At 48.0% G+C, this 18,640-nt stretch overlaps 1 protein-coding gene across 1 annotated transcript in view; it reads right to left on the reverse strand.

The window, feature by feature from the left end:
* PTGIS (prostaglandin I2 synthase) overlaps positions 1–18,640 on the reverse strand; it is a 40,104-nt gene that overhangs the window by 4,240 nt on the left and 17,224 nt on the right. Inside the window, exons 5-9 of the mRNA XM_077873528.1 lie at positions 18,376–18,527; positions 11,121–11,302; positions 3,672–3,840; positions 2,509–2,690; positions 1,170–1,321 (exon numbers count right to left, since the gene is read on the reverse strand). Coding sequence (XP_077729654.1) covers positions 1,170–1,321; positions 2,509–2,690; positions 3,672–3,840; positions 11,121–11,302; positions 18,376–18,527 — 837 coding nt within the window. The remainder of the gene's footprint in view (positions 1–1,169; positions 1,322–2,508; positions 2,691–3,671; positions 3,841–11,120; positions 11,303–18,375; positions 18,528–18,640) is intronic.

Raw genomic sequence — 18,640 nt, forward strand, 5'->3', positions numbered from 1 at the left:
GTCTGTAGGGTTAGGACTGCATCTTCGACCAGCGAACACCCCTCCACCACCCCCACTGCCACCCAGGTGCCAGCGAGGGACTAAACACATGGCAAGGATGCTCTACATGGAGAAGAGGGAAGGCGACAATAGAGTGAAGTCCATGCCCTTGATCACGGAGCTAGGCAAACTGAGCTCTGCCTCTTGAGCCTCATCAAGTTTCTTTCCCAGTCTGGGCCTCAGTTTCCCCATCTAGTCAAAGAAAGTCAAAGAAACAGGATGGGTCCCTCCCAGCTCTGAAGCTGTAGGATGCTGGAGAATGAGATGATACAGGGTGGGGAGTTCTGTACCCACACCTGGATTTGGATCCTGGCGCCTCCCTTCATCCAGGTGCATGATCCTGGTGGCAAACGATCTGACCTCTCGAGTCAGTACTGGACTGACCCCTACCGAGCAGGGTTGCGCGACAGTGAAGGGAGATGCTAGGTGCCACCACTGTGCTAAGCATCTAGCATCCGAGATCTGGGGGCCGAGGCTCTTGGGATCCAGGGAAGAGAATTTATAAGGCACTTGAGTGCACAGGCATTAAAATAACCAAGGGGTGGGGCACCTGGGTGGCTCAGTGGTTGAGCATCTGCCTTTGGCTCAGGTTTTGATCCTGGGGTCCTGAGATCCAGTCCCACGTCAGGCTTCCCACAGGAAGCCTGCTTCTCCCTCTGCTTGTGTTTCTGACTCTATCTCTCATGAATAAATAAATAAAATCTTTAAAAATAAATAAATAAATAACCAAGAGGGAACAATGACATTGGGCCAGTTCCTGCCGAGGGGGTTCTGAACATGCACAGCAGCTGCAAACGGACAGCAATGGTCAGCTGCACAGGGTGTCCAGTGTTTGGTATTTGGACACCAGGTCAGGAGGGAAGAGCTCATTGCCAGATCTGATTATTTCAAAGACATCAGAAATCTGGCTTTTATGTGAGATCTTCTGATTCTTAAAAGTTAGCACACCTATTCAAAAACATGAATAAACAGATATGTGGGCAAGAGGTGGCTCATGGGCTGTTTGGAGCCTCTGCCCATTTTCCTGGCTGAGAACCCTTGGGCTCCGGAGAGGAGGGCATGAGCCAACCAGCTGGAGCAGGAGCCTCCCCCGCCAGGCCCGCAGCCCCCCTCCACCCCCACACACTCACTGTTTGATGCTGCTAATGGCGTAAGCCTTCCCCAGGCACTGGTTGTGCCCAGCTCCCCACGGCATGCTATAATTTTTCAGTCGCTTCCCGTCCTTGTAAAAGTCTTTCTTCTCTGACCCATCAGAGTTCAGGAATCGGTTATATTTAAACACCTGAAACAGGAAGGAGGTCCGTTTCTGACTCCACCCCCACAACACCCAGGCCCAAAGAAAACTGTGTCAGGATGTTCCTCGAAGTCTTATTTATAAGAGGGAAAAGCTGAAAACAATGTAAAGGTCAATCAATAGGGGATTGGTTCAAAAATTATGGTGCCTATTTACAAGGTTGAGCTTGGTCTGTGTGTACTCACACAGAATTTTTTAGACTGGTTGTTGAGCGAAAAAAGCAAGTTCGGAATAGCACGTATTGTGTGATCCTGTCCATACATCTATCTATTTGTATGTGTGTGTGTTGTGTGTGTATCTGTAAAGGTGTAACAATAATTTAAAAGATAAATTCTGTGGAACTGGAGAGTAAAGGGAATAAAGAAAAAATTTTTACTTTTAAACACATGTGTCTGTATATTTCTATTTCATAAGTATATATTACTTAGGCAGTTTAAATTTAAAAATAAAAATTATTTTTAGAGGCACTTGGCTGGCTCCATTGGTAGAGCACGCAACTCTTGATCTCTGGGTCCTGAGTTCAAGCCCCATGTAGGGCATAGAGATTACTTAAAAAATATATTTTTAAAAAAGAGGATGCCAATTTCCTTTGGTTACATTGTAGAATGGTAAAGTGAAGATTGTATCTGAGCACAGGGCAAAGAGTGGGAGATGAATGAAAAATGGGTGGTAAGATAAATGAATGCACCAGTGGACATAGAGGTGGAAGGGTGGCTTGATGGATGGGTGAATTGATGGATGGGTGCATGGGTGGGTGAATGGGTGGGTAGATAGGTAGGGTGATGGATCTGGCACATAGTAAACACCCAAATTTGTTAGAAATTGTAAAATTCTGACCCATCTCAAAGTCCAGGGAGAGAGAAAAGTGTTGAGAAGCTGACGTCGTAACATTCCCAAAATAGGGAAATTGCTCAGCTATCACTTACAAAGCACTCCACATGTGCCAGGCACTATTAAGGCCTTTCTTACATGCTCTCATTTAATCTTCCTGACAACCCTGTGAGGCAGGTCCATTTCACAGGGGGGAGAACAGAGACATGGAGAGGTGAAGTAATCTGGGCATGGCCACACAGCAAACAAAGAGCAGGAGTGGGCTGCCACTCAGATCTGGCTAAAAGCCAAAGCCACTGATTCCCCCCCACCCCCACCCTTGTGGTCCCTAGTATGTAATTCACCTCAGGGTCTGTGTAGATTTCTGGGTCTTTCTGGGGACTCAGGAAGGGAAAGAGGAGGAGGCGGTCTCCACGTCGCAGGCTGAACTCCCGCCCGTCTGCCATGGGCATGGCCAGGTCCACCATGACCTCCCGGGTAATGAAGGGCGCAGCGGTGAGCCTGAGGCTCTCACTCAGCACGCTATCTGCACAGGCAGGTACCAGGAAGCGTCAGCAGCTGTCCTCTCACACACTCAAATGCCACCCCCAGCCCTCATTTTAGGAAGGTGGGCAGGCTCAGAGAGGGTGCATAACTTGCCCATCATCACACAGTGAGGCCAAAAAAGGCCAAGTGATGAGATACGACTACTATGGTCCTCAGACCTTGGATGTGAGGGTTTGGTCTGACTCTAAGAGACTTGTGAGGGGCTGTGGGAGCCAGGGGATATCAGAGGAGACTAGGGGAAAGCAGGGCCATCAATATTGGTTGCTCCTATCTGCCCAGCTTATATTCCTCATCTGGGAATAGTTCCCTGGCTTTCTTCTGGGGATCACCCCTCTCTCACTCTCAGAGGTTGGGCTGTTGACTTCACTCCCGATTCCATGGGCTGTGTGTGATTGGCCCATCAGAGCATCCCAACCCTCTGCATCCTGACATTGGTTCAAGATGGGCATATAACTCAAAGAGAGCCAATAAGACACATTCCTGGCACTTTGGGTAGGAATGTTGCAGAGCAGCACACCCTCATGGGGCTGATAGCATGTCAGCCTAGACCCGTTGGTGGCTAACCTGTGAGCCTGAGACTAGAGCCAACCCAGCAGAGCAGGGCTGACAGAGGGAGCACTGAGTTCTGATGATGCTGCTACAGCACCTGGGTCCACCTGGGTCTGAAGCTAGTAACGTCTGAACTTTTCAGTTAATGCCCTCAAAAAGTCCTTTTTCTGCTTTAGCCAGTTTAAGTTAGGTTTTCTGCCAATTGCAACCACAAATTTACTGAGTCCATGAGTCCTGAGCAGCTGAGACAGAGGCATAGAGATGCCAGGTCTAAGAAGATAGGAGGTCTGGGGGACCCTAGGTCAGAGGATGCTGATGGATCCTGCACGATGGGATACCATGCTGGGAAAGGCTTAGGACGCCCACAGTGACACAGTCTTTGGGGCTAATTTGGAGGATCTGTCCCTCTCACCGAGCACAGGCATGTTGTCCAAAAGCTTCTGGGGGAGGGTGGTCATCTGTGAAATGGGCTGCTCTGCTCTGGAGAGGAGCTGCTCGAACTCTCCACGGACAGCAGCCAAGGCCTCAGGATTCTTGAGGAGGAAGATCAGAAGCCAGAAGGCAGCAGGTCCCATATTCCCCTGCAATGAGAAGGAGCCGCTGTTATACCCCCAAGAGGGCAGGCCTGGGGTGACGGCGATGCGTCTGCCATGGCCAAGGCAGAGAGGTTCCCACACCTGCCAAACATCTAGGCATGACTCATGTTTATCTTCAGCTCCGGCCGTGGCCCAAATACACTCTGGGGCTTTGGTGTAGCCCAATGCCTAATTCAGGGCTATTCTTGGCATCCCTGACCTTGAGCAAAATCATTGATCTGAGCTCACATGGGTAATCTTCACAGCTAGTCAGCAAAGAAGTGTCAGAAGTAGGGAACAAGGTGTTTCTGTTAAGATTATGGTTGACATCTGAGGATAACTGCATCCTCAGCCCCAATTCTCCACCCTTCCCTGTACCCATGCCCCTTACCATGGACTTGGCACTTCCTTCCTCCCATTTCAGAGGCAGAGTGTATTTCCCCAGCTCTGTCAATCTGTGACTTGCTTTGGCCAAAGGAATGAAGCACAACTGACAGAGTAGCAGCATTAAGTCCAGGTCTTAAGAGACCTTGTGTGTTTCTACCTGCCCAGCTGGCTTGCTGGTCCCACGAGGAGGATGCAAGACATGTGTGGCAGGGCGGGCTGTCCAGCTGACCTCGTCTAGAGCAGCTGACACCCAGCAGCCCCACAGACACGTGAGTTAAATAATTGCTCATCAGTGTGTGCCACTGGGTCTTTGTGGTTGGTTGGTACACAACAATAGCAAAGTGATGTAACATCTGGACATTGACTTTCAAGTATTTGAGTATTGTGTATGTATGAAGCAAAGAAGCCATCATCAACAAGGACTGTGAAAGCTAGTCATTTCTTGAACAAAAATTATGTAAAAATTCCCAATAGTTCAGTAATTAGGAAAATGAATAAAATTTCTTGCTCCAAGACTTCAGCCTAGTGGAACGTTTTAATATTCAGGTGTTTAGCATGTGGCTAAAACATGTGTGGGGTTCCCAGAAACGAGCTCCAGGCATGGGTGAAATACCAACTTGCCTTGAGTTGGGGCAAGATTTTTGCCCCACCATCCAATCTTGATAACATATTTCCCCAGTAATTCTCTTACAGACATAATCGAACACAGACCAAAGGACATTTGCAGGAGGATAATGATCACGGTGCTGACGTAACAACAAAAAGATTGGAAGCATCCTCAATGTCTATCAATAGACCAATGAGATCAAGGATGATCCATCCTCAGGATGATGACACAGAAGTCATTAAAAGGCACTGGCTCTGTGTGTACCGACGGGATGGTAGCCAAGATGCACGGAAGCACGATGTGGACCAGGGGTTCCCTGTGCTCCCATTGGTGTGTATGTTTGCAGAGTGATCACATGATGCAGCACAGGCCATCTCTAGAAGGAGCCTCTGGGACACAAACTGCGAGGATGGGTTGGGGGGATACTGATTTTCACTGCATATGTCTTTTTAAACTGATTTTTAAAAATGGATACAGTACTTTAAAAAAAGATTTATTTATTTTTAGAGGAAAAGAGGGGCGAGGAGCAGAGGGAATGGGACAGAGAGCATCCTCAAGCAGATGTCCCACTGAGCATGGAGCCCAACATGGGGCTGGATACCATGACCCTGAGATCATGACTCGAGCCAAAATCAAGAATCGGATGCTTAACTGACTGAGCCCCCCAGGCGCCCCTGGATGCAGTATTTTTAAGCAAAACAAAAATGAGTATTTTTATAGTGATCTGCAATGACAAGGAGAAATGCTCAGGACATAATATTAAGTAAAATTAAAACTTGGGATTTTAAAGACTGCATGATCCTCATCACAGAAGAAAACGTGCAGAAAAAGGTAGCAAACAAATGCACCAGGGCATCAATGATGGTGACACAGATTTTGGTTTTTGTCTTCAGCTACTGTGAATTCAGCACCAAGGAGGTGCCACGTCTCCTCACTCAATCCTCCCCTCAAGCAGGCACCACTATCATCCCCCTTTCACTGAAAAGGAAAACCAAGGGCTCCCTAGTCCCAACTCATGGCCCAGCACACGGCAGGGGCTCAATGGCATTTGTCGAGTAAACATCTATGTCCCGAGGCAGCCTGGGAGGTGGGCTAGCAGAACCTTGGACCGGGCCAGGCAGAGCTGGGTTCAAATCCCAGCTCCCCACTCTCTGTGACTCTGGGTAAGTCATTTCCCACTCTGGGTCTCAGAACCTCCCTCCTGAGGGTCACAGGATCGAGCCCTGTGTTGGGCTCCACACTCAGAGTGGAGTTTGCTTAAGACTCTCTCTCCCTCTCCTTCTGCCCCTCACTGCCCCCTTCTCTAAAATAAATAAATCTTAAAAAAAAAAAAAAAAAAAAAAAGAGCCTTCCTCTTGGTAAAATGGGGATAACCTGCTCACTTCTGGGGTGGCCATAAGGGTCCACTGAGACTGGATACAGGCGACCTCCACATGCTGGGCACGGAGTAGGTGCTCAGAGTGGTTTCCCCTCCCAGCACTCTTCCTCCCCCTCCCCACCCTGTCCGAGAACAAGGGGGAACTTGGACATTCTGCGATTTCCTCCAGCACCTCAGGACCAGCAGAGGCAAGCAAGGTCACTCGCTGTCCATCACTTAAATAGTCAGGGGAGGGTAGGTGATAAATAATTCAGCCTTGGGTTAACTCAATGCAAAGGCCATTTTATCTCGCCCGGACAGTCTAACAGGAGCTACCGCTGATTAATTATGAAGTGGGAGGGGTTCATGAGGCTGCTCAGTGATCTCTGCTTTCGGGAAAAAGCTGTGGCAAGTTAGGGAGGTGGCAAAGACTGCCTTCCACCCAACTGCACAGACGTAAGTGTGCATGTGTGCATGTGATCCCCCCACTACAAGAGATCTTGAATTCACTACCCTGGAAATTGAGCTTTCTCCTGTAAGGGCCTTGCCTCAGTTTACCCAGGAGGACATGTCCCTCTAGCCTCATTCCCTACCCCTGCAGCCAAAGTCATTCACCCTGGAGCATCTTCTCGGTGCTCTACTTTTTCTGTGAATGGTCATAGCTGACCTCCAGAGGGGCACCCAAAGTGCTTTGGTAGAGCACCCGGTGACTACCTATGCACCACTTTTGTGGCCACATCACCACATATCAGTAGGGTTGGGGGACCCCCACAGCCCTGCCTGCCGCGCATTCACTCCCTCACCCATTCTCCTTCTAAGAACTACCTCCTCTTCATTCTGATCATCTGGGGCTGACCCACCCCATCCAGACCTCAGGTGTGGCCATGTGCCCCAGGCTAGGCCACTCTGAGTGATGCTCTCAGAGGGGACGTGTGACCCCAGCTGGGCCAATGAGCATCAGAGTTGGGATTTCTATGAGAATCCCAGGGAAGGAGAAGCCCTCCTCCGCAGGGATTGCCCAACTGCCAGGAGCCGCTGGTGGCCTTCACTGCCACCGTCTGGGGAAGCCCATCTGGGGCTGGAGCCACCACAGAAGAAAGTAGAGCTGAAGGATGGGAGATCATAGATGATTTTTCATTTTTTATGATGAAAAAATTTTGGGGGGGGGGGACATCTGGGTGGCTCAGTGGTTGAGTGTCTGCCTTCGATTCAGGTCGTGATCCTGAGGTCCTGGGATCAAGTCCCACATCGGGCTCCCTACGGAAAGCCTGCTTCTCCCTATGCCTGCGTCTCTGCCTCTCTCTGTGTCTCTCATGAATAAATAAATAAAGTCTTAATCAAAAAAATTTTTTTTGGTTTTAGGATCAACATGTTTGCCTACTGCCTAAAGGCTCAGAATTGGGAGGGGAGCCTAGACTGTCATGAACTCCTCTCTCTGCCCACCTGGTCCCCTCAGAGCCAGCCTCTGCACCTTGGACTGCAGCCCACAGGGTGGCCCTCTAGGCCCCTGGATGCTGGAGCCTCTGCTGACCCCTCTGACACCACTCCTGACCGCACTCTGATCTGACACGAGCAATCACAGCCATACCATTTTGCCACTTCGTGGAACTCTTCCTGCACCTGGCCTCTGGGGGGCCTCCTTCCCAGTCTCCCACCCCGGCCTCCAGCCCCCTGGCCATTCCTCCCCAGTCTCCTGTGTGGACTCCTCCCCATCTTCCCGACCCCCACGGCTGGAGAGGCCCAGGGCTTGGCCCCTTCTCCATCCACTCGAGCCCCGACGGTCTCCAGTCCAGTGGCTGCCAACCCCACTCCTACCCTGACAACTCCCAAATGCACATCTCCCTCCTGGACCTGCACCCTCAACTCTAGATTCTTCCTTACTCCAGGTGTACCCCCTATCCCTCCACACAGTTCTCAGTTTCAAACTCAGGACACCCGAAACCAGCCCTCTGACCTCCTCCCCCAGGCTTGCCCCTTCTACCACCTTGCTCATCTGTTTCAGCATCTTCATCCTTCCTGTTGCCCAGACCAAAACCTGGAGGCATCCTCGTTGGTGCCCTCTCTCAATGTCCCGCCAAGCAGCAAATCCTGTTGGCTCTACCTAGAAATGTGTCCAGAATGCACTCATTCTCCCTCTGGGCCTCTGCGCCTACCCTGGTCCAGCACCATCCTCTCTTGCCTGGATATTGCAGTGGCCTTGTCTCTGGTCTCCCTGCCTCCACTTCTCCCTCTACAGCCGATTCTCAGTAATGTAGCCAGAATGATCCCTCTAAAGCAGATGGCAGGCCATGTTGCTCCTCTGTTCAGAGCTCTCAAAGAATTCCTTTCTCAGAGTAAAAGCCAAAGTCCTCCCCAAAGCTCACAGGGCCCTGCCTGGTCTGCCACCTGCTGTCTCTCTACCACATCACCCTCATCCCCACCTCAGGACCTTTGCACTTGCTGTACCCCCTGCTCAGATGTCCTCATCCTATGTATCTATATGGCTCCCCACTCTGTCCCTTTCCAGGCCTTCCTTGACCACCCTATATAAAGTAGCCCTTCCCCATTCTCCTCTGCTATTCTTTCCCCTTCTTTATCGATTCTTTTTGCAACTTGACTATATTTTATATGCTTACTTGTTTACCAATGGTCTTCTCCCAGAATATCAGCTCCGTAAGAGCAGGGATCTTTGGTCTGCTCACTGCTCTTTATCCCCAGGTTCTAGAATGGTGCCCAGCACACAGTGGGCCCTCGCTAAGTATTTGTTGAACATGTCTCCTGAGCTCAAGTTATCTCTGGGCATGGTTACAGGCTTTATATCATCCCTTCCTCTCTTCCTTGTCACAATGCCTTGAGGAAGGGACTGCTGTCTTCATTTCACTGTTGAGTAAACTGAGGCACCAAGAATTTAAGTGACTAGTTTGCCAGGGAGTGGCACAGTCAAGATTCAAAGGCAGGCAGGTTGATTACAGAGCTTGCGCCTGCCTGAAACTATGGGGCTACTATCTTGCTCCTGTTCTTAAGACTCAAGCTCTCGAAGTGTCTCCCCACCTGCCTGAATTCTGCACGTTGCCAACGACTCACAGTCAGAGGATGTCCTGTCCCCAAGTCGTGCTCAGTTCTCCCAGCCCCGCCAAAAGTTGTTCCCTAGACTTTCTGCCACTCAAGCCCCCAAGCCAGCATCCAGTTCTGCTGACAGAGGTCATTCTGCAATGGATTCTGGGGGCAGATTAGAACTCCAAGTCTCTGCCCATAAATATGTTATTAGGCACTAATGGGGCTCCACCTGCTGATTAAACCCAGCCCTTGCCCCTTGCCAGCCTTTGCCTGCAAGGACAGTTAATGGCTCTGAGAGAAAACTAAAAATAAGCTGCAAGTCGATGGGAAGGGAAGTACCCAGAAACGTCAGTCTGTGCAGCTGTCACTGCTGGGGAGGGGCCAAGAGAAGGGGTGGGACTCTGGGGTCCAGGAATGGACAGGAACCAGGTCTCGAGAAGCCGCATCCTGCATCGTGAGTCCCCTTTCTCTCACTCCGATATCCGGTCCATTACCACATCCATTGGCCTGTCTTCTCTGTTTCTAGAATCCATCTACTTCCCCATCACCTCCATGGCCAGCACCTGGTCTTACCACCACTGTCTCCTCATTGGCATCCCTGCTTCTGCCTTTGCTCCTCAGATCCTGTCCCTCCTCTGCTTAGAACCCTCCCAGGGCTCCCACCTCACCCAGAGAAGAATCCCAAGTCCTTACTTACTGGGACCCACATGCTCCCCACGATCTCCTCCCTTGCTCCCAGCCCCTTGCCCCTTACTCTGCTTCAGCCACACTCAACTCCCTGCTATTGCTCAAACACTGGGTACGATACAACCTCAGGGCCTTTCCACACCAGAAGGCTCTATTCCCACATTCCCACCAAGCTCCCAACTTCAGCTCTTTCTTATCAGCCAAATATCTCCTCAGAGAAGCCTCCCCAACCACCTTGGCTCCAGTGGACCTCTAGGATCTATTTGTGACTCTATTTTACATCCTGCATATCCACATTTAAATCAGCCTGTATGTGTTTCTGTGACTGTCTGCCCCCTCCCCCTCCCCCTCCCCACAGCCAGCTAAAACACAAGCAACAAAAGCAGGTCTTTGAGGCCTATGGTAAGTTCTCAAAGGAACTTTTAAATAATTCTTCAAAATGACTGTTCTGCATACTTCAAAAATGTCAAGGTCATGAAAAACAATGAGAGGCACAGAAGCTGCTCCATATTAAAGAAAACCCAAAAGACAGAATGACTGAATGTACCGTGTGATCCTGGACTGATGTCGGACCAAGCCGAGCCATAAAGGACATTACTGGGACAATTGGCAAGACTGAAATAGGGACTGCCGATTACAGGCTGATCCTGCATCTAGGTTAATTGTCCTGAATGTAATCATTGTCCTGTGTCACAGAAGGGAAAATTCTTGCTCCTAGGAACTTACACTCAAGTAATTAGGGTTAAAGAGCCATGATGTCTGCAACTTATTTGCAAATGATTCAGTAAAATAATCATAGGACAGAGAGAAGAGGAGGAGGGAGAGAGAGAAAGCACATGTGGTCAAATGTTCAAAACTGGGAAATCAAGTTGAGGTCTATATACATGTTTGTTAAACTATTCACACAGCTCTTCTCTTAAGTTTGACATTTTTCCAAATTAAAAGAAAATGAATACTGAATAAGCGATCCTTTTGATGATAACGGTCTGACAGTTTGGAAAGTCAGGGAACCGGGCAGACAGCTGGGCCTCTATGTTCACATACCCACCCCCATGCTCATGTGGACCAACGCTCACAAATGCACATACGCACACATGCACACTCGTACGCACAGACGTGGGTGTGCCCGACAGCACACACAGGCAGACACGCATGCACTCACATGCACAACCACACCTGTGGGCCCCCATCCGGTCATGCACCCATGCCCACCTGTGTGGCCCAGAGCTGCAGCACTAGAGCCCGGGCCTGCATGTCTGCCGAGACGCCCATCTCCTCCAGGTACAGCAGGTAACTCTCCAGCCAGTTGCTCCGGTGGGCCCGTGTAGCCAGCCTGGCTGGTGACAACAGCTTCCACAAGCGACCTTTGACTCTGCACGCTTGGTCCTTATCCCCTACAGGGGCAGAGCACAGACGGTGGGAGTTATGGGGCCACCCTCAAGTCAGGGCCTCCCAGCCCTATGTCCCCTAAGGCCAACGGTCTTCCAGGAGTCACTCCTGGGGGCAGGGAAAGAGGCTCTGGGGAAGGCCTTTAAATGCTGACCTGTTACCACCTGTCTCTCCCCCAGTGAACAGGAGTGAGCAACCTTGTCTGTTTTATTTTGCTCTGTGTCTCCAGCACCTGGCCCACAGTCTATACTCAATCAGTATGCCTTCAGTGAATGGTGTTTCTTACACAGTAGGGGAAGGAATACAAGACACTGAGCAGCAACCTCTCTTCCTGGGTTCCAAATCCCAAGCGATGCCAACCCGAGCATGCATGTGGAGACCCTATGAGCAGACTTAGCACAGCTGCATTCAGGAGACACTGGGAAATAACCTAACAGACACCAAGAAGGGACAGATGAATCTAGGGGTTTCACACTGACTACCAGGGAAGGCAGGGAAAGTAAATGAGGGAGGAGGGCCAAGAAGGGGCCATGGGGAAAGGGTGGGGTGGCCTCTTCTCAGCCCCGTGGACCTCGATAGAGCACCTTGGCCCAGCATGGCCAGAGAAACTGAGTTTTCAGAAGAAGATGAAAATCCAGATGTTCATGCAGAATCTTCCCATGTCTTCTAAGGTTAGTATCTGAGCAAGAAACGTTAATCACTGTGCAGGCCACAAATGCATCTCTAAGGCCAGCTTCGGCCTATGGATCACCCGTTGACAGTCACCATGAAATAAACAGTGGTGTGTCACTGCTCTGGAGCACCATGCACTGGTGGAAACTGATGTACGGATCCAGATGAGCCCACGAGAGCAGACCATTGAGCATGTGAAGCCAGATGCTTATTATTTATACACCGTGTTAATGCTACAAAATGATGGTGTATTTACAAACGTATGTGCAAATAAAAGACTTGGTTCTTTCGAAATCACCCCTTGGAAAAGTGGATGTTGCTTTGGGTTGTTACAAAATTCTCAAGTACTAGAAACTCTCTCGTTGGCTTTTTTGAATCACAAAGCAGTGTTTCAGGAAGACCCATCCACCCAATGTTTCTAAACTGGGCTGCATATTACAGAGCATTTGAAAGAGTGGGAAATATTGGCTAAACTTATATTAAAATATACACACATTTTAAGCATCTTAGTTACAGTTTCAAATAATATGCTCTATAAGCTTTTCTTTAACCTCTAGACCTTTTCAGGTGATATACTTCTTAATTTAAAGCAATGAACCCAACTGTTCATCAAATACATTATCTTCCTGTGTTTCTGAACTTTGGGGAAACTGGAGAATCACCCAGGAGCTTTGAAACTGTGGATGCCCAGGTCCCACCACAGACCAATCTTGCAAGAATGAGAGGGGGGGGGGCTTGGGCACATGGAGGGTTTCAACAGGTGAGTGGAAGGTATCGGAAGTGTTGAAGCAACCCCAGCCGCTGCTCATTCTGGATGCTTATCGGGATTATCTGATGAAATAGCTAAAGGAAACAGAGAAATTGAACACAGATTTGGAAATGACTGGCATTCTTTGAGGTCTGACAGCACAGCTATAAACCTTGAATATCACTGTCAACAAAGCTTGTAAGCATGACTTTAAAAAGCAATGCAGTATGAAGATAATCATCAGAATGAGGGAAAATATTTGCAAATCATAGATCTGATAAGGGTCTAGTATCCAAAATATATAAAGAACTCTAATGATTCAACAACAACAAAGCCTACCCCACCTCTCAACTCCTCAGTTTTCACACCTGTAAACACACAAGGGGTCATGCAGGAATTGAATGTGTTAACCTATAAAGCACAAAGAGCGATGCTGGACATAGGCCTAATAAACACTAGTTATCTTATTAAAGCCAATGAATGTTAGCAAACTGTTAGTCCATGGAGAATATATGCATGTACTGTTTCTATAATCAGAAAATAATAATAATAATTTGTGAAATAAAGGACACGAGTTTGCAGCCAGGGAGACCCAGGTAGAAATCCTAGCTCTGCACCTTCCTAGAAAGATGATCTTGTGCAAATAATTTGGATCTCTGAGTCTCAGTTTCCCCATCTATAAAATGAAGGCAACCTAGCTCATTAGGAGGATATAAAAACACAGAACACACTTGGTACTGGAAGGGGCTTGGTAAGTTATGCTTGTTCTGCTCTTGCCATTATTATAAGACATTATCGGCCCCAGTGTAATGACTCAGTGTTGTCAATCAGAACTGCCAGGACTGTGTAACTAGTAAATGGCACCGCAGTTTCAAATCCCAGCCCTCCCACGCTGTGTGGCCTTGGCTGAAGCCCTGTCTACCTCTGGGCCTCAGTCTCTCCATCTGTAAAACAAGGAGCCCAGACTTGAGTACCTCTCAAGTTTTTCTTCAGAAGCCCATCTGTTCCCTAGGAACCTGGGGGCACAGTCTAGGGAGGGACATATCTTTAAAGTCTTGTGTTTTCCCTTTAAGATGTATTAGGTTTTTGCATTAGACTCTGTGATTCTTTAACATAAGAATGCCTTTCCACCCTAAACAATATTCAGAGAAAATATACCTATACCCCTCCCAAATAATCCAGTAAAACAAACGTTCCAGAATATTTAGCTTAGGGTTCTATTTAACTGCCCCCAATTCCCTTCTGTATGAGAAGTACCAGACTCCGTGACCTAAGGGTTCCCCAAAGGGTCAATATTCTTTTAAAATATGTTTCCACCAGGCGCCCGGGTGGCTCAGCAGGTTAGCACCGCCTTCAGCATAGGGCCTGATCCTGGACACACGGGATTGAGTCCCACATCAGGCTCCCTGCATGGAGCCTGCTTCTCCCTCTGCCTGTGTCTCTGCCTCTCTCTCTCTCTCTCTGTGTGTGTGTGTCTCTCTCATGAATAAATCAATAAAATATTTTTAAAAATTATGTTTCTATCTTTAATAGTGGAGGAGGAATAATGCACACACACACACACACAAAAAAATAAGAAAGCAACTCTAAGAGTTCAAATGGGCATCTTCATCCCATCTCAGCCTCTTCAGAAGCAAAAATCTATACATGTTCCTACATTCTTAAAAAAAATAGATGTTAACTAAACTATTTTGGTGCTCATTTCACAATATATATAAGTCATTATGCTGTATCCCTTAAACGTATACTGTGTCATGTGTAGCCCAATAAAACTGGAAAAAATTAAAATAAAATACCCCACAATATACCACTCTTCTGCACCATTTTCATAAGACATTTCATCCTATAGCAGTTTATCCCGTTCCGCTTTATGGTTGCACAGTTTGCCTTTATGTGAATGCATAATTTATTCCATCAGTCCCTACTGGTGAACATTTAGGCTGTCTGCAGCACTTGAGGTTATGAATATCTTTGTGCATCGCTAGACACGTGCAAGCATTGCTGTAGGATAATTCCCAGTAGCGGAAGTTAAGGATCAAAGGAACCGGCATTTCTGTTTTTATGGGTTCTGTTATATCGCTCTTCCAAAGAGGCGGCACTCTCACTAGCCCAAAAAAGTCTGGGGGTGGCTTCGTCCGCCAGCCTCCAGCCAAAGATGAGAAACCTTCCCCGACACTGCCACCTGCTGCCCATACCGGGAAATGCAGCCTTCCTCTACCCAGCCCAGGGCCGCTCCCTGAATGACCCAGGGTCCTTGGGAGGGTCTGTGCAGAGGAAGGGGCCACAGAGAAACCACTCTTTCTTGAAGAAGCAACTGGTGCTGGGATGTGTCAGATGCCTTGTCAGGTGCTTTAAACACAGGATTTTGCAATCAGACCAAGTTTTCATTTTGCTGGGCCTGCCACCTACCAACTGTGCGTCCTTGACAAATGACTTCACCTCTCTGAGCCTGTTTCCTTACTTGCAAAACGGGTCTAATAATGCCAACCTTCTAGCCCTTGGTAGCAGGATTCAATAAGACAAGGACCTGTCTCTAAAAGGATTAAGAGGCAACTCACAGAGAGGAAAAGCAAACAGCTGGTGAAACACCAAGAGCTGTTTTATCACAGTGGTTAGGGTACTGCCCATAAAGCCAGATGCCTTTTTTTTTTTGTCCATCAGATTGGCAAGGTTTTAAAGGCTGATAACTGCTTGTTGACAAGGTTGTGGGGAAATGCAAATTAAAACAACAAGTTATCCGCCTCTGCCCATCAGATTGGCAAACAAACAGAAAGGCTGATAACATCTGGTGGGGAATGAGCAAACTCCCGCCCTTCAGGCAGGCGTATGAATTGCTCCATGGTTTTGGAAATGATGTGGAAGCCCCTAACAAGAATTTTAATGTGTATGCCCTTTGACTTTGCAAACCCACTTCCAGGAAACTGTCAGAGAGGAATAAAATCACCAGATGGTAGAAAAGATACAAGTACAATGAAATAGTATAATAGACACACACACACACACACACACACACGAGGAAACAATTATAGATATCCACTGGAGGGGGATGACTGCTTAGACGCTGGCAAGCAAGAGCTCCAAAGATGTTTCAATTCTTCTGTGTATTGATTTTATATCCTTCTACTTTGCTAGAGTCTTTTTTGCTTGAGTTAGCTTTATCATGGGGGGGAAAACTGGGGTTTTCCCAGCATAGCAGCAGATCTTTGGCAAACAGGGAGAGTTTTACATCTTCTCGACCGATTCTTATCCCAGTAATTGATTTCTCTTATCTAATTGCATTGGCTAACACTGCTAGAAGACAATTGTACTGACGGAGAAGAATACACAGCTATAATGTTAGGTCAAAAAAAAATCAAGTTGCAGATAATAGACATAATCCTTTCTAAAGTACACACAGTGACACTCGAGATATGTATATTTGTCTCTATCTGTAAAACACAGTATTCCTACAAAACTGTGAAGGGATATATACCATCATGTTAACACTGGTTTCCACAGGAAATTGGGCTTGGAAGAGTATTATTACTCTTACTGTCTATATCTTTGAATTGTTAACCACAAGAGTGTTTTTCTTTAAAAAAAAAAAAAAAGATTTTATTTATTTGAGAGAGAGAGCACAAACAAGGAAGGGGGAGAGAGAGAAGCAGAGTCCCCAGTGAGCAGGGAGCCTGATGCAGGGCTCTATCCCAGGACTCTGGGATCATGACCTGAGCTGAAGGCAGACAGTTAACCACCTGAGCCACCCAGGTGTCCCAAGAATGTTTCTTAATTTAAACAATCTAATACGTTATAGTTTTTTAAAAATACATAAATGAAATAGGTGACGAGTTGCTGAATGAAACCAAACTTAACCTAGTGTCTGGCTATAGAAAGTGCTCAACAGAAAAGGGTTTTTTTTTCTCATTACCTCATTCATTCCTAAGAGTCACCCTGTAGGAAGATCCTATTGTTCTCCCCATTTTACAGATGACATGGCTGAGGCACAGGGACACTAGATAGGATCCAGTAAACCACCTTAAGCCATCTGAGCTGAGTCTGTCCTAATCACAGTCTGTCTCTAACTGCCCCTCCAGAGAAAGGGCATGGGGCAAAAAGAAGTAACTTGCCCAAAGTCTTCAGCCCAGAAGCCCCTCAGTGGGACTTGAATCTAGGTTTTGCTGCAAGTGTCTGAATCCAGGACACACATCATTTTTAAAGCTTCCTGCAACATTTGTCATACATGGAATTTCCTGGCCTCCCTGGAGACTCGGATTCAACTAGACCAGGATGGGGCTTGGGGGCTTTTTTTTTTTGTAAATATTTTATTTTATTCATGAGAGACACACAGAGAGAGAGGCAGAGGCACAGGCAGAGGGAGAAGCAGGCTCCATGCAGGGAGCCCGATGTGGGACTCAATCCCGGGTCTCCAGGATCATGACCTGGGCCAAAGGCGGCGCTAAACCACTGAGCCAACCAGGCTGCCCGTGGGGGGCTTGTATCATTAACAAGGGTCCCAAAGGATTCTTCTCACTAGGGAAGTTTGAGACACAGTAGCCAGAAATCAGTGTGGCCCAATGGATCCCATGGCCCCATGCTCTAAATCCTGCAACAATCTCTTTACCAATACTGAGTCCCGCTCTGTAGCCACAAAAATAAATGGGGTGGGGATGCCTGGGTGGCTCAGCGGTTGAGTGTCTGCCTTGGGCTCAGAGCATGATCCCAGAGTCCAGGGATCGAGTCCCACATCAGGCTCCCCTTGGAGAGCCTGCTTCTCCCTCTGCCTGTGTCTCTGCCTCTCTCTCTCTCTCTCTCTGTCTCTCATGAGTAAATAAATAAAATCCTTTTAAAAAAGTTTTTAAAATGGGGTGGATTTTCACAAACCCAAGTGGATATACTCTAGATATGGGGTTCCATGAACATGCCAAGGGGCAGAACAATTCCTTCAGTGTGCAAGATCAATGTCATAAGAGCAGAGGGCTGATAACTAAGAGAAAGGAGGACATGTGTGCCACAAAAGACACGGACAAGAACAGCCTAATTCACAATAGCTCCAAACTGGGAATGACCCAGACATCCATCAACCAGGGGACAGATAAACAAATTATGGTACATCACTCTAACAAAATGCTATGCCACAACAAAAACAGACTACTAATACATATGGCAACCTAGCCGAAGTTGACAGACAAGAAGCTGAATGACAGAAGCCAGACACAGAAGGGCACACTCTGTATGATTCTATTTATGGGAAGTTGAAGAAAGGTAAACTAATCTGAGGTGAAAGGAATCTGTACAGTGGCTCCCTCTGTCAGGTGGATATTGACTGGGAAAAGACCTGAAGCATTTAGATTTACCTCTCAGCTATGCACTTAGGACCTGTGTGCTTTTCTGATAAAAATTATACCTCAGGAAAAAAAAAGTAATAAAAATCTTTAAAAATAGAAGAAAAATAACACACAATAAGGTCTGCAGGCCCTACTGCAGATGTGCCATACCCACCAGGAACCCCAGCTCTGGCCCGAGCCCTGCCCCTGACCAGTGACAGGGATCTCACTGCTTCCCAGGGCAAGAGAACATCCTCCATCCTAGGTTGTCTGTGATCCTTCAGCTGGAGTACGGGCTTCCCCTCTGAGTCCCTCTGTCTGACCCACCACCCATTATGGCCCCCATGGTGCTTACCTGCTGACAGGGAGCCACGTGCCAGTTTGGGGAGAAGCAGGTCCAGCTGGCGGAAGGTATGGAAGACATCAGCTGAGTGGGCACGGTCCTGGGCCTGGCTCTCGTGGGTACGTGGCAGAGCTTCCACTCCATACAGAGTCAGGTAGCCAGCTCTGCAGGTGGCAAACAGTGGGTCAGGGACTCCTTCTTGGATGCTCCTGGAGAAACTCTCCCAGAGCAGCCGAGGCAGGGCCTCAAGCCCTCAGGGAGTGGCCCTTCTTGGGTG

This window comes from Canis aureus, chromosome 26 (genome assembly GCF_053574225.1).
Source record: "Canis aureus isolate CA01 chromosome 26, VMU_Caureus_v.1.0, whole genome shotgun sequence".
Taxonomy (NCBI): Eukaryota; Metazoa; Chordata; class Mammalia; order Carnivora; family Canidae; genus Canis; species Canis aureus.